Raw genomic sequence first — 16,668 nt, 5'->3', positions numbered from 1 at the left:
GTGCAACTGGCATGTGTCTTACACCTAATCAAATGCTATTTTCCCTTGGAGATTGAGCTCTAGCTGAAGTTTGGAAAACAGACAGGATAAGAAGAGCCTTGCACATATTCTACTATCTTAGGGAAAACATATAAGTAGCAAATGTTGCAGGGTTTTATGGACAGAACCCTCCGCCCCCCCCCCAAAAAAAAACAAAACAAAACAAAACAAAACAAAACCCCCCCCCCAAAAAAAAACAGAAAAAAAAACCCAAAACAAAACAAAACAAAGCAAACACAAAACAAGCAAACACAAAACAAAACAAAACAAGCAGTGGCAAAACTGTTTCACAATCTCAGACTGGCATCATTATCATCTTGGATAACGAATGACGATACTCATTACTGTATAGTCCCACATCCCCAAATCCATGTTAGTCCCCTCTCATGCATACACATGTGCATAATATGCTTGTTCACAGGCTGAAGGAAGCTGAAGTTCTGAGAATTATGCTGCTAGACTTTTGCTGGTCTTTCCCGTTCCACAACAAAGGATAGATAATTTGCATATTCAAATGTTTTACACGAGTTATAAAAAAGCTCTTCTTCAACAACCAATAACTGCTGAAAGCTCCAATTGAGCTTCCAACTTGGCTTACTTCTTGGCCTGATTACTCATTGAACTATGGAGTGCCACATGTGTTTTGCCTCATTTTATGTGAATTGCCTTAAATTTGTTGACAACAACAACCAAAAAAGCAACAAACAGACAGTGGTTTTGCTAGCTGATTTGTTTTGTCAACTGCATATACAGACAAACAGTAATTCTGTTCATCAATTTTGTGAGGCATTGCAGAAATTTCCACACAAAACAGGTTGAGTTGATTTTGGCACTCAATGAGCAACCAGACTTAACTTCACACTAAGCTTATCCACTCTTGAATATTCCAGACATTTCTGTATACAATCGGGCCGTTTCTGCCCGCACACACACTTCTCCGCGCTATTAAATGGTATTAGTTTTCTTTCATAAAGAAGTTATTACAAAAACAACACGACGAGAACAGCAGTCATTGCATTGCTCTAATCACTGATGTCCTGGACGTACAACATCTCTCGTTGACTCAGACCCGCCTCCCCTATCGTGGGGGCCGTCGCACCTTCCTCCTGGGGTAGGCACTGGAGGATGCGGCGTGGATAGTTGGTCTGCAGCTGAAATTCCTCCGGCACGCCATCTTGCACAAATACAAAGTCATACAGGACCTGCAGAAGGACAAAGAGACAGCATGAGAAATAGTGAAAAATGATAACTTAAAGTACACCCCAATTTGATGCCACTGCCAGGGGATTTAAAAAGAATATAACAAAGAAATACATTATGGAAACCACAGAAGATCACTTGCCACACCAGATTTGATTCATTTTCGTAAATGTAAAAAATCTATGCAATACCTCAATTGCATGCAAAACGATGACATTCGACAGAAGAAACAGACTATGAAATTCTTGCCAATTCTATAAAAAAAAAAAATAATAATGATAAAATCAATATGTCCTGAAGCAAATTTCATCAAAAGATTAGGCCAATCTGACTGGGATTACAAAATGCTTTGTATCATCTACATAAAGCATTTTCAACTATGGTTTGGTGCTCATACTGCTCATACTGCTCTAGTTTGATCAACAAGTGAGGAAAAAAACAACAACAACAACAAAAAGATTTGGGGAATACTTTGGTCTCCTCAAGAAGCACATGGAGCCCAAGGAGAGGGTGGTGTCATTCTCACTTCTAGCGAGGTCTTAAAGGTCCTGTTTACCTTTGGGAGCAGTGGTCTTTAAGAAATGTTCGAGATATCACATTTAATGCATATGTGTAGGTCAGTTGTATCACAAAACATCCTACCATATAAAAATTTCACAATAAAGCCTAAAATATGAGGAGCTATCACTATTTTTCTCAATAAACCATAACCGTGGATGGTTTATTCTATAATTTACTCCATTAAAAATATTGTTCACATTTTGTATATCTAACAGAACTTAACATTGATTCTAATGATTAACATTTTTACATTGATTGTTTCTATCCCTATCTCACATTTTAGAGCTATTTTGAAGCACTAAACATGGGTTTTTGTTTCATCTGCAAAAGGTAAATGATGCCTTGAAGGAAGTCCCTCAAGATGATCCCGATCGAGAAGTACATGGATCCCAAGGAGGGGGGGGGCGTGCCATTCTCACCTCTAGCGAGGAGGTCTTAAGGAAGCCCCTCTCTAGCCGCTTGCCGTCGGGAAGCTTGAAAAGAATCTTGATGGCGTCGGGGTTACTGCTGTCTGGTTCGGCCTCGAGGTTGGCCGCCTTCTCTATCCTAAGCCTGGCTCTATCCTGCAAGGGAGGGACGTGGTAGCGCAAAATGTTTTCAGGCTTAGTGATTAAACTGAAGTCCCACAAACATAGCCCTAATCTGTCAATTCTGAACCTGTTGAAGATGAGTCCCAAGTATACTCTGGCAGATGTCTACAGGAAATGTATGTTGTAGCAGAATCAACCCGTCCTCAGTTGGTCAACATTAGGTAAGATAATGAAAGCATAAATGAAGTATATTCATGCAGTTATGGAGTGAGGGGGTCTTCAAAACTAAACACAGGCTGTGAACAAAGACACATCTACAAAGTAATTCAAAATCAACTGACCATTACAATTAAAGGATTTTAATCACTGAAAGAGCATAAACATAAGATCTCATGTAGCCCACGCTACTTGGTATAAAACATCAACCTCCTGAGTTTTGACTCTCTCTGTGTGATAATGTCCGAGATGAAATGCTGAAAGATTTATTTACCGCAAGAGAGTATCATGTGCACGGTGCAAAGCATGAGAGGTACATTACCTGAGGAGTTCTTGACCTGAACTTTTGCCACCTAGCAACTGCTAGATTTTCAAATACTTATTCTAAGAGTTGATTCCTTCTGACACACACACACACACACACACACATAAAACGAGAGACAAAACACCAGGGCCCCATTTCATAAAAAGTTGATATGATAGCAACTCTTGTTGGAATGACAATTGTCATAGTAACGACAAGAATCCAGCTTCTTGATTGTCATTCCACCAAGAGTTGCCATCCTAATATCATTTATGAAATGGGGCCTAGCTCTTTTCTTGATCTGTCCATCTCCCTCCACCATATAGGCAGATCATCCTAATCCTAATCACCATGACTAATCCTGCTAGAGTGTGCATGTACTTACCTCCTTCTTCTTCTGCCTCTCCTCCTCCTCATCTCGTCTTTCTTGCTCTTCCTTCTCCTTCTGCTCTTGTTCTTCCCTCTTTTTTCTTGCCTGCAAAAAAAAAAAAAAAGACAAATCAAAAAGGATTAAAGAAAACAAGAGTTAAGGGTGTCATTACCACAACACTTAACATGCTTAAAGGGGAAATCCAGTCCAAAAACAAGATAGTCTGATAAAAAAAGAGTAAAATCTTACGAATTCAATGGTAAAAATTTGACTGAAATCAGATGAAAAATAAGGAAGCTATGAAATGTTGATTGTTTCTGCAAAACAGTTCTTGTACAGTGGATATCACTATGCAAATGAGTGAGCTGACCATGTCATAACCTCACAATTTTCCACTGATTGTGTACAAAAAGTGCCGAAAATTTGATGTTTCTGTCATTTAAGTCGTAAACATGATGTTATTCCAGGTTGAATAACTTCAGAATTGTGATCAGTTAGATATATCAGGATTTGAGCCTCGGGCATACTTGCATTTGAATGAAAAACTGGAAATTTCAAAATTTTATGTACAAACTATATGGCAAGTTGTGAGGGTATGACATGCTCACTTTGCCATTTGCATGTATTCATATTGACCATTCAAGAACTGTTTCCTGAAAAATAAGCATAACTTCAAAATGTCATAACTTCCTTTATTTTTCACCCAATTTCAATCAAAATTTTACCATTGAACTTGTAATATCTTACTCTTTCTTATCAGACTAACTTATATTCGGAGTGGATTTCCCCTTTAAGATGGCAGGCACCTTTTTTTTTTTTTTTTTCTTCACCTGGAAACATGTGTATCACTGATTACTTTGATCTCACAGCATTATGCCCAAACTTTCAAGGAAACCAAAACCTCAAAAAGCACTATGAATTGAGTGAAAGCAGCAACATCAGTAGAAAACATCAGTGAAAGTTTGAGGAAAATTGAAGCAAAAGTTATGAATTTTAACATTTTGGTGGTGGATTCACTGAATCAGGAGACTACTACAGTTCATGACGTCATGAGTGGACAACAATATAAAGAAAATATGAAGAGAATTACACGAAAATCAATTTTTCATGAAAATTACACGTTCCTTCAACTTCATACCGACATATTTATGTAAAGGGTAGTAATAATTCCCCCTGCTTTCTGAAAGCGGTTAGTCAAGTGGTCTGTCATTATGCTAGAAAAGCGAAAGTGAAAGAGACTCGCTCCTTCTTCTCACCTTCTCCTGGTCTTGTCGGAGGGATTCCTGGTAGGCCGCATCCTGCTCCTGCCTGAGCGTGTTGGCAAGGTTACGCTCCTGGCGCTCCATCCGCATCGCCACCAGGTAGCCCTCCGTCTCCGACGTCGTGCGCCGCAGCCGCTCCAGGAGCTGCTCGGCCACGACGGCGCCCTCTATCCTCAAGACCACAGTCATCTTGTTGTCCCGCAGGACGATGAGGGCGAGGAAGGGGTAGGTGTTCTCCCGCAGTGCTAATGATACTGGAGATGGAGAATGGGATGTGGAAGAGAAGCAAGAGGAGTAAAAACAAGACAAAATATGGCCAAAAAAAAAGGCAACAATTTTCATCTTCGTGATACCATGCTACAAATATCTGCACACATCCTGGTATTGTAGGACATAAACACAAAACAAAATTAGATGTTACTTTTGGGTCTAGGGCAATTACCCCAGACCTTTCCCCTGGCCCTAATCCTAATCCTAATCCTGATCCTAACCCTAACCTTTACCCTAACCCTAATCTTTACTCTAACCTTACCAGTAACCAGTATTTATCCGGGGGGGTAATTGCCCTCTGGGGGTAATTGCCCTCTGGGGGTAATTGCCCGGATATGGTTACTTTCTCGGCTAGTTTGAGAACACTGGGGAAACATTTAGGTCCAATTTCATGAAGGTCGTGCAAATTGAAACCATGGTTAATGCAAATTGCTTCCGTGTAAATACGATTGACATATTGCATATGCCAACAGACATCCAGTAACAAATGCGCATTGATACGCGCATGTCAAAGGTATGCTTATTTTAGATCATGGTTTTATTCAAGGTTTTATTCTAATCAGGTTTAAACCACCTTCGTGAATACGCTTCATGAATACGGGCCATAGTACCAAAGTATGATGTAATAGCCATTCATAGTCAGGGAAACTGATTCTAACAATCCCCACTTGGCCCGAATATAGGGGAACACTATTGTTGCTAACCACACTCACACCTGGGGCCCGTTGCATAAAAGTTACAATTATGTTAACTTTGCCATCCAATGGTAACTTCCATGGTAACAATACTCAACAGCCAATCAAAATCAAGAATTCCATCGAAGTTACCAGTGGATTGCAAAGTTACCATAATTATTTATGCAACGGGCCCCTGGTTCCAACCTAAGCTATGACAAAAGATTGTGACATCATCATTGCAGTCCTCACACACAACATCCAGAGTCCTATCAAGGACATTCTTTCAAGACACACATGGATTATACCCCCATTCCACAAATATTTTTCCTCATCGGTCACTCATCGGAAGCAAAGTTTGTTCCTTCCGGCCACCCACCAAAGTGTATCGGATCACAGTCTGATGAATCCGACATGGTTGGTTGACTATCAGGTGAGTGTCAGATGTGTGGCATGTGATCTTCATCGGGTGATCTTGCCTCATCAGATCACCGCCTGACATGTCTGACCTGATGGTCGACAAACTCAAGTCGGATTCATCGGACTGTGATCCACGACACTTCGGTGGGTGGCCGGAAGCGATGAATTTTGCTTCCAATGAGTGACTGATGAGAAAAAAAAACCCTCTGTGGAATGGGGGTATCAGATAGAACACAACCTGTAGGAAAAAGCTGGGTTGAACTCACCTCTGTACCCTTCAGGAGTGTTTACAGATGCAACCCAAAATAAAAGACTGGAGTTGATGTACTCTATTACTTCAGCATTACCTAGTGTGTCTCTGCAATGGAATGAACAACACAAAATTACAATTAAATCACATTTTCACTAGCATAGTGTATATGTACCTCCATATACTGTTGAATAGGTGCTGTTACTTAAAGGGATGGTATAGTATTGGTTGAGGTGAGGATTCCGCTTTTAACGTTTTGCGAGATATTTAGAAACCATTGTTACAGCGCATACAATTTGCAATCCATCAAATTCTGTAAGAAATCATGTCTAGCATTCAAATGAGGTCTACTCTGTAGATGAATTCACCCTCATCAGCCACACCCTCATTAGTTGTTGACAGGCTTGTGTGGGTTACTTTTTATATTTTTAATCCAGATTTATTTCAGTACCTAGAAAGTGACGGGGCTCCGGCTGGTCCATTTTACTCAAAGGGGGTGGGGGTGGGGGAAACCTTTATGACCCACCCCTTATCACAAGGCCCTATCCCTAGCTGATCCCTATCCTTCCTTTTCCCAAGGAAATCTTCTTCACTCACCTACAGAAGTCATCCGTATCTTGGTGGTCGTCTCCATGGAGATAAACTAATAAGAACTTTAAATCTCTCTTGGCTTCAGCAAGAGCCTGAAATACAGAATCATGCAAACCAAGAGCACATAGGATAAAAGATAGCTGACTCTATTTATAATGACACTTAAAGAACAAAAATCAGCTGAAGAGATTGTAAATGTCTTCCTTTGTTTATTCAGAAGGTGCTCGCATAGTTTCGGTTATGCTGGGTTTTGCAAGTTGAACATAAGTTTATCAGTTATAATTTGTCGCAGACTGCGTATGCCAAAGAATAAAAACATATCTTTTGGTGTTTACTACAAGTGTAATAAAACTTAAGGATGAAAATATCACACGAGATCCAAAAGATTTGGATCAGAGAGCAAGTTTGCTTGTGAGCATGTCACAAAGCCTTTTGCACTATGATAACAAAATTATATTTCATCTGACAAATGTCTCATCCATCAGATCCATCTGGTAATTTCAAGAAAATTATACTTGGTCTCTATCCATCAACCCTCAGAACTGATAAAACTACTAATATCAAAACAATCAGCTTTGGTGTTGAGAGTGGAACACAGAAATTGCTTTTTATCTGACCTGGTTTTTATGATGATGTTAAAAGATGGTATGAAAATACATGTATAATTATGTCACAGTGTGTTTTTGCAATATGATATTGTAACAAAATCATATTTCATCCTAAATATGTTACGGTATATCCATCTTGTGATATCTCCCCCCCCCCAAAAAAAAAAAGAAAAAAAAGAAAAGAAAATGATACTTGATCTCTAACGAACAAACCTCACAACTGATAAAACTATTTACATCGATACAACAACTTTGTAGCTGAGAGTGAAACATAGAAATTCCTTTTTTTTTTCTTTATCTGACCTGTTTTGTTTTTCTAAATGATGTTAAAAGATGACAAAACTTATAGCAAACTTAGTATTATTGCAATGATTACCTCGCTATAACTGCCACGGTAGAACACTGGGTGATTTGTCCCATATTTTTCCTCAAACTTGTTAATAAACGAGATCACGTCGCCACGGGGGTCTGTGACGATGCGTCTCGGGTCCGGCCAGAAGAGCCGTAAGGTCCATCTCAGGATGTCGAATATTGTGGAATAGCAGAGTCGGAACGGAAGAAGGAGCATGGCGTAGCTCCATTGCACCCATGACATGTTGGCCCGTGGTCGTGCCACTGTGTAAATTCTGTGGGTGTAGAAAGAGTTTTGTTTGTTTGTTTGTTTCATTTCCATCTGAGAAGATGGCTGGATAGCCCATACTCAGCTGCAATAGCTAGTCTTCATTGGAGTCCAGTTGGATGCTGGACCACTTCACCTGCTCTTTGCGATGAATAAATGAAGCTGGATCTTTTACGTGCATGAGTTGTGACTCTCTCACACAGGAGACATCCATTTAATGTCCTGTCCTTGGGACAGAGTGTTTTGCCTCTTACTAGATGATTAGACACACCATTGCTCAGTGGGACCGGGAATCAAACCGGGGTCCTTAGGATCGTGAGACAGACTGGAGGATAGGTGACAATTTTTGCCGCAATACTGTTGTAATTCACGACTCCCCAGTCGTGACTGGTTTGATCCAACTTTGACAGCATCCCATAAATATTTGTATGACGATGTAACAAATATCCACTATTTTCACTGATTTTTTTGTTTGTTTTGTTTTTTTTTTGGGTGGGGGGGGGGAAGAATCCTACTTGCTCAATCAAGGTAAGTTCTAATTTAATCACAGGCAAAATGTTAACATTTCCCAGGTCAAGTTCTGCTTACACAAGGCACATGAGTATGTCAGTTTGAACACACCTGTACTTGCTCCTACAGCTCACCAGAGATGAATCTCACTAACTGCAACAATCAAACTCTGGTAGAGATAGTTATCAATTTTACTAATAACAATCAAACACATACACACAAAAACCCAAAACAAAACATACACAGAACTAAACCACTACTACTACCAGTGTAACAACTGATAATCACGCTGCCAATGCCTGGTTTCCACTGTGATACAAGCAACTTGACAACCATAACTGCTTATGAAAAGTTCTTTGTAAGACAGGCCATGGACTATACCTCTGGTCCCTTGGGTGTGTGTTCACTTCAGGTGTGCGTACAGGCTGCTGAGACGATGGCGCAGACCTGTCGTAAACTGTCGGTCTGCCCTCCGAGACATTGAGTGTGTCTTGCACAGCAGTCTGTGAAATAAAAAAAAAGTTCGAAAATACCACAATAGTTACAAGGCTCTTATGAGTCACCATTCGAGTCTGAACGACATAAAAGCTCTCAGTGTGGAGCAATCACTGTGCCCAATTTTAAATTTTTTGTTTTGTTTAGGGTGTCTTTGTTTTGTTTTGGTTTGGTTTTTGCTCCTCTAAAAATGTCTAATGTTGGCATGAATGGGAAAAAAGAGAGAAGCTGATAACAACCTGCCCCATGAAATGCCAGTGGGAGAACAGGCAGAGTTGAAGTTGGACCTTGGGGATTCAAAGATTCAATCGGATCATAACTTTGGCACACTTCCCTCTTCAAAATCCCACCTTTTTACAACTGTAGTTCTATTGAGCATATATTCTCACTAGATATGTATAACAACCTAAGGAATACTGATTGCGATTGAGATTGATGAAAGCACTTTCCACAGTTGAACAAACTCTACGACTGTAAACACAGAAATTTCCGCGTATTCCGCGCTTCTTTTGGCTAGCGTGATTTCTAAAACCTGAAAAAATATCTTCATAATTTTCTCTGCGCATTTTGAATGGGTTGAAAATTGTGCACCACAAATTCAAGAACCCACAAATATGTTGTTAAGCCGCTCACCGTGAAAAAACAATAATGCGAAAATATCGATGTTTACAGCATAAGGTACATAAACCTAAACACATGCACACACATTCATTCACTCCATTCCATCACCAGAACAGACAGCATACACACATTTCTTTAAAACTGCAACTTGCAGACTCACAAGCTCTCCTCACCATCGCCACCCACCAACTGGCCCCTCTCCATCACTCATGGAACTCATTAGTGCATGCTGCACCTGCAGATCACTGAAGATCGCAACTCACTCACTCAGTAATCTTGATGCTCAGACATATTAGAATGATTGTTATGGACCTCACACGATACAACTGCATGGTAATCTTTGACACAAGTTTCAACCCCCCCCCCTTATTCTACAATTCAGCCATGTCATGACCATATAAAGTCATTCCGCTGTCACACTATGAGCATAAAGTTTTGATTGGTATCACACACATACAACTGTACACCCTTGAGGGAAAAAATCCTCTGAGGTGTGCTAGCAATCAGACAAGGTTCAGAATACTTTCATCCCAAGATTCCTAGTTTCATATTGTTATTGCAAATTTCCATTGGCTGTACAAACAAATAATGTTGTGTACATCATGCTATTTCTTGCATTTGTACGTGATATACGAACCACAATACTATATACTCTCGTAACATCTGTGTGCTCTACTTACACTGTAAATATTCATAAATCAAATTCTCGTGCCAAGTTCCTTTTACAGGGTTTAGTCATCCATTCTATACTCAGCATCTAATTCAATGCTGACCAGGTAATTACAGTACCAAGAGCTGACTGTAAAATCCACTGATATCTATAGATGCATTTACACCATCACTCTTGGGAACATGTTATCATCTACAAGTGCGTGAAAACATTGTCTTTGCCATTTACCTCAATATTCCAGTCATGTTGATCCAGGATATTGCGACATCTTTCCATATCTTCTATTCCAGTGAGATCCTTGAAATGAGAGAAGGGACAAAATATATTCATGTAGATATTAAAAATGGATTTAATTTATCTTAATCCTACGGGGTATGGGATGATGCGCATTCATCCTCCAAAGCTTATGATCTCAAAAATGTTTAATTTTCCACGACTTATCAAGTTGAATACATTGTATACCGGTAGTTATGTGTGGGGAAAGGGCAAAAATGTGTAAGAGTCGCACAGCCTATACCGACTCATAGACAAGATTACAGTTTTTACACCAGCATTTATCTAGTCTATTCTTAAAACAAATCTACAGACGTAGCTGAGATGACACATGCAGGGAGACTAACCACAGATCGACAACTACGTTGCTGAAGAAATATACTCTGTATTTCCTCAAATCAAGCAGAGAATACTGTTTGTCCAGTTTATTATTGTGGCCTCTGGACTTTCTGTGAGCTAATCATGTTGAGATGTCACAAATTCCACTGAAATGTTTAAAAACATCAATCAGACATCAATTAATGGCAAAAAAACCCCAACAACTAATGGACAAAAGAGACTTGGAAATGATCAGTGCAGTCTCAGCTTTAAGTCAAATTCTCATCTCATTACCGTACAGTGTACATGACAGCATCAAAATACATGTGTAAAGAGTGCATCACATCACATTCTACAATTTTTGTACCTGGTACTGCTATAAAGACATTTTATGTGCCATATCTTACACATTGTAGCAATGCTGCAAAAGTCAGTCAAGTGACAAATTGTCTTGTTTAATGTTTTTCTGTCATGCACAATATGTTCACTACGACATCTAATTTGCTTGATTTAGTAATGCCCAATGGTGCCTTTCATTCAAGTGTCCCTTTGGTTAATTGTGTTCGGCAACATTAGTGATATACAAATAAAGTCAAACCTGTCTATAACGGCCACGCAAGGGAGAAGAAAAACGTGGCCATTATACCAGCTTATACACAGGTGGCCTCTGTACACGGGGTCTTTTCGCATGGATTTTCTCTCAGGGTAAATCTTTTAGTGGTCACATACGTGTGCGGCAGGTGGCTGCTGTAGACATGAGGCTGCTGAGGCAGGTTTGATGGATATTTCTTTCTGGGTTTTGTTTGTTTGTTTGTTTTGGGGGTTTTTTGTTAAGGGGGGGGGGGAGGGGGTAACTGCATACATTGTATCCTCCTGTGATTTGTGAATGAATAGAGCCAGACTACAAATCTACACTTGGCATTCACTGAAATAAAAGCCATAGCCAGGCATCACAGAGCATCAAGCCAAGCAAATGAAAAGACCAATGGGTCACTTAACCTGTTCCTTCTGGGAACCTGGTATACCAGGTTCGTTCCTGTAGTGTCAACTTACATCTATAGACAGGAACTGGGTATACCAGATTCCAAAATTGTACACAAGTGTGTCAGCATTCATGTCCTAAAGTCATATTTGTATTATACTGAGTAAAAAAATAATTTTTTGCAAAAGATTACCCACTGTTTCTGGTATGGATAGCTGTTCTGTTTTTTCTGTGTCAGAATTGTGGAGAAAATGTATTCTTGTGTAATCTCACTTTTCAAAGGCAATTTGTAGTAGTGTGATTGTTTTGCTGTGCACATAACTTGTATAATTTATACAAGTTCTGCAGCGAAACAAGCATATTATTAAAAATACATACATCTTGACTTTATACTATAAAGTCAAGATATACATGTAGCACAAAGCTGAGCTCATTAAATTTTGACCTTTGCTGACCCCATTGTATACCCTTACAATACATGTATAACAAAATAATTTGGCAGCCCAGCCCATGCTCTAATGTCCCATCGATATTTTGCATTATTTGGTGGTACAACTACATGCAGTTGATAGTGGAGAGGGTAGCATTTTTAAAACTGCTTTCACACAAGGAGATTACCAACCTTTCCATTTTTAGTCAATGGGTGAAAAGAATTTTGTTTGATCATATGTATGAACTTTTATTCCTGAACTAATAAATGCCCTCTGGCCCTCCTCATTCAGTACACAATAGATAGGTAGAGTGCAACATGAATTGATGACCAATCATTCCCCACGCCCAGCAACCATATTTTCCAACAAGTTGATTGCAATTCACTTGACCGAAAGATCAGTCTGTATCTGGTCATTGGGGATATGTTCTGCGGAGACTGCGTCTGGCTTCATGGAATCCCCAAAGAGGAGAGCCAATTAAGTTTAAAAAAATGACAAAAGACTCCTCTGGACAGACAGATTTTTCTGTCTAGCAATTCACTAAACTAGAGCGCGGAGGAACTGTGAATACTGTGGCCCTACACCGGCTGAGAGAACTAGAAATAGAAAACTATACTGAAGATTTGATGAGAACTATCTAATGTTAATATTGTTAGACTAGTCTAGTATCTACTAGGCTGCGCTAGTGTACTTTCGCACCTGTTTGTCAAATGACCTCCAAACATGCACAAACTCACTCTAAATATCCAACAGCCTCAAATATTTGCATCTGACTGAGATTCAAGTCCAGTAGAAAAGGAATTTTTCACCGTTTTGACACTTTTACACTTGTTGGGATGTCGATCGCAGCTAGTTCGCCCTGCGATAACTGCGTTGTACAGGAGTAGACAGTGCAGCACAGTGTACAAAACACGTTCATGACAGTGCAGCACAGTGTACAAAACACGTTCATGACAGTGATCGCCAGCACCGCGATTCATCTGAATGTAGCAAGTAAGTTCTTCTATGGTATCCTTTAAAAAATGATACTTTTTGCGCCTTTCTCTCAGCTTGCATCGAGTTGTGGGAGAGATTGAGGATTGGGGTTGTCGTGTTGTGTGTGTGTGCGCGCACGTGTGGTATGTGTGTGTGTGTGTGTGTGTGCATGAAAGAAGACTGTGAAAAATGAGGTTATATGATAAGGGTGAAAGAATACAATGCCTTAAAAATACGGCTAGGAAAAGGCTGAAAAGGAAATGAAAGAAGAGATATTCAGGAGAAAAAAAAAAGCCTGGAAAAAATGAAACAAAAGGTTTACAAAATAGAGAGGTCACTAAAAGATAATGGAAGGAAAGAAAGAAGAAAAACTTGCCTTATAAAGGAAAGCAACGGAGAGATGGATACATTTGAAAAGAAAAGAGGAACGCATAGGGAAAATATAGATTGAAAACAGAAAAACACTATTTGGAATAATAGAATGACAGATGAATCAAGACTGGCTGAAAGCAAATATGATTATGAAGGAAAGAAAGAATTGAAATACAGGTTGAAAAGTAAATGAAGAAAAGGATTCATTAGAACGACACATAGTATAAGAACAAATATTGGAGAGGATAGAAAGGAAAGACCCTTGTAGATGGAGGAAAAAACAACCCATGAAGGAAACAAAGAATTGGACAGAAAGTACAGTTAAATACAAGTTGAGAAAGCTAGACAAGAGGAAAACCACAAAGAAATGACTGATAGGAAGGAAAGGAAAATCTAGGTATAGATTCGACCTGAAAATGAAAGAAGAAAAGATAGAAAAGAAAGAGAAAGACAGAAGTGGCAGCACACACTCGCGCACGCGCTCAACCGTATTGAAACTACAACCACTATTAAATGCAAGACTTGGCCGAGGAAAAGAGAAAAACAAATTTTAGCTTTTCAACGACACCACAGAAAAAGCCATGGTGTCGCTACAATCAGACCAAATGATCAACCTTGAGCATGCGCTGAATGTATTCGTACTGCGCTTGTGTACAGAGCAGCATTTCAAATGATCAAGATTTTCCAACCATTATCCGACACTTGTAGATACTAAGTAAGAGTGTTAAAACTTAATGTCTATTCGACTTCGGAGGCTCAGATGCAAGTACTTTAGGTTTATGCTGAATAACAAGGGTGAGTTTGTGCATGTTTGGAGGTCATTCGACAAACAGGTCTGTGCAAAAGTACACAAGCGCCCTGCTAGGCCTAGATTTAGGGGAAAATTGTGAAATCGGTCCCACCGCAGTGCGCATGCATCTGTAGCTGTGCGTAAGCAAGCAAGGTTAGGTAATAGGTTTAATAGGGTTAGGGTTAGGGTTGCCTTTACAAGGTTAAATTAGTCAAGAGCCATCAGAAAGTCCTTCAGAGAATAAAAGAAGAAATAAAAGAAAGAACAAAGGAAATGATGAAAGAAGTAGATGTCCAAGTATAAATCAGCTCCGCGGCCGGCTGTATCAATCACATGTAAATGTCGTTCGGTGGGGCTGCATTCCCGAGTATTTATATGTGGAAGAAAGCCCCACCACTGTGCTTGTGTACCATTTTATTGTCAATGAACGCCATGCAGCCAACAGTGGGGTTGAACTCACGAGTACAGAAAAGCCACCGTAAGTAGTACATGTGTGGATCTACCGCGCACACAGTGGTGTGGTGGGTGGGGCCTATTTCACAAGTATGCCAGACACATTTAGTTTATTTCCCCAGCTTAGTTTAACACTAGATGTACAGGTGCAGGTGTCTACAGTAAGAACAACAGTCTCTTTATTTACACTTTTACAGAATAGAATCCCAGTGCAGTGGCAGTGGTCACACTCACAGTGCAGTGCCCCGGCCTACCCTGGGTGGTATTCTGAAATCCTTCCTAGGAAGAAATTTCTTCCTAAGTCAGGATTTTTTCCTAAGTGGTATTCTGAAAATCTTCCTAAGTTTCTTCCTAAGTAGACTTACTTAGGAAGAAACTTAGGAAGGGGGCAGGAATATGCAAATTTCTGACTTAGGAAGAAGTTGGTATTCTAGAATGCACTTAGGAAAGAATTTTAGGAAAATATTTAGGAAAGCTCCACCCCTGTCCTAAGTACGTTGTTAAGAATAGCAAACTGCAAGCATCGTGATAGGCGCGCTTGTCAGTCATTGCGCGCACATGTACTTTGATGCGCGAAATGAGCGTGAGAAAGGGGACATGCCGGGCACTCGTGTATTTGACCCTACGTCATAGTGATATGCGATTGTCATTGGTTAGTTCCTTACGATACAGCATTTCGTATTGGCTTAAGGAAGGACGTGGGCGGGGGTAAGGATGGCCTAATTTGCATTAAGAAGTGCCTAGCCCTAGGAAGAAATTTCAGAATACCATTAATTACCAATTTTGTCTTTCCTAGGCACTTCCTAAGTTTCTGACTTAGGAAGAAACTTAAATTAGGAAGAAACTTAGGAAGATTTTCAGAATACCACCCCCTGTCTGTAACGTTAGACTCGTGCCTCCTCTCCTCCTTTCATATCTTCTGACTTCATTTAGAATCTAGGCCTACCATCTTCATTTCATGATCTTATTCTTAATGACGCATCTAAGTCAGTAAGAGGAAGACGGCGGTAAATTTTAGTGTAGGGTTCTATTTTTAAATGTTCTCGTTTTTACTCAAAGTGAAAGCAAGGTTCTGCAAGTCCATTTTTAGTCGCCACATCATTAGCATGATTAAGCACTGCCACTAACTAACCTGTAATTTAGTTTGATGGTGAACTGTAATGACAATGTCATAGAGTTTACACACGAATTGATTCTACACTCGGAGGCCGCTGGTGCATCGAGTGCAGCTGCTGCTGTGCGGTCAATGCACGCTGTATCATTTAGTTCTAACCACCGTTACACTCGTACAGTAGTATGTACTCCGACACGTACACTCGAGCTCCGCGTTCGACTGCTTATTTTTATGTCATGGTGTGCAGCCGAAAATCGCTTCGCATTAATTGTAACATAACACGAGTGAGATATAGGACATAGTGTCTTGTGACTATAATGCATGTAATGTCAAAATTTACCTGGAACTGAAGCAATTTTTCGGTTTGCTCCGTGGATAGACTCCGCTCATCGCTTTCGTCCGCCATGATCACAACACAAGCATAAACTGATATCTATGGAAAGCCAAAGGGGTGTCGACGACCACAAGTTAAGGCTATCAATTGCGCAAGCAACTGCAACGTCAAAACAACTCATACTTTGGTTTCACTATAAATTGTAATATAATAGTATTGAACTTTCAACTAAAAAGAAAAGGAGAAAACAATATATTGACAGTAGACGTGTATGTTATTACTTGTATGTCAATTACAAAAAGGAACAAACCCATATTTTTTTTTGGCAAATTTATCATTTACATTTATTTTCACCGAACAAAAGAAAATAAGCTTCGATGATGAGCCCAACGGTTTTGGGTGACTGTTGAACCCGG

At 39.8% G+C, this 16,668-nt stretch overlaps 1 protein-coding gene across 1 annotated transcript; it reads right to left on the bottom strand.

Moving 5' to 3' along the window:
* Positions 1-541: 541 nt before the first annotated feature.
* On the bottom strand, positions 542-16,338 carry LOC140239981 (FAS-associated factor 2-like). The gene is made up of 10 exons (XM_072319790.1): positions 16,259-16,338; positions 10,439-10,507; positions 8,806-8,927; positions 7,672-7,921; positions 6,694-6,779; positions 6,113-6,204; positions 4,477-4,736; positions 3,236-3,325; positions 2,220-2,363; positions 542-1,241 (listed from the first exon to the last, which is right to left on the bottom strand). Exons 1-10 carry the CDS (start codon positions 16,322-16,324, stop codon positions 1,062-1,064), a joined length of 1,359 nt encoding a protein of 452 aa, XP_072175891.1. The 5' UTR covers positions 16,325-16,338; the 3' UTR covers positions 542-1,061.
* Positions 16,339-16,668: the final 330 nt, after the last annotated feature.

This window comes from Diadema setosum, chromosome 16, assembly GCF_964275005.1.
Source record: "Diadema setosum chromosome 16, eeDiaSeto1, whole genome shotgun sequence".
NCBI classification, from domain to species: Eukaryota; Metazoa; Echinodermata; class Echinoidea; order Diadematoida; family Diadematidae; genus Diadema; species Diadema setosum.
Note: the sequence above shows the minus strand (reverse complement) of the source record. Positions and strands in the feature narration are given on the sequence as shown.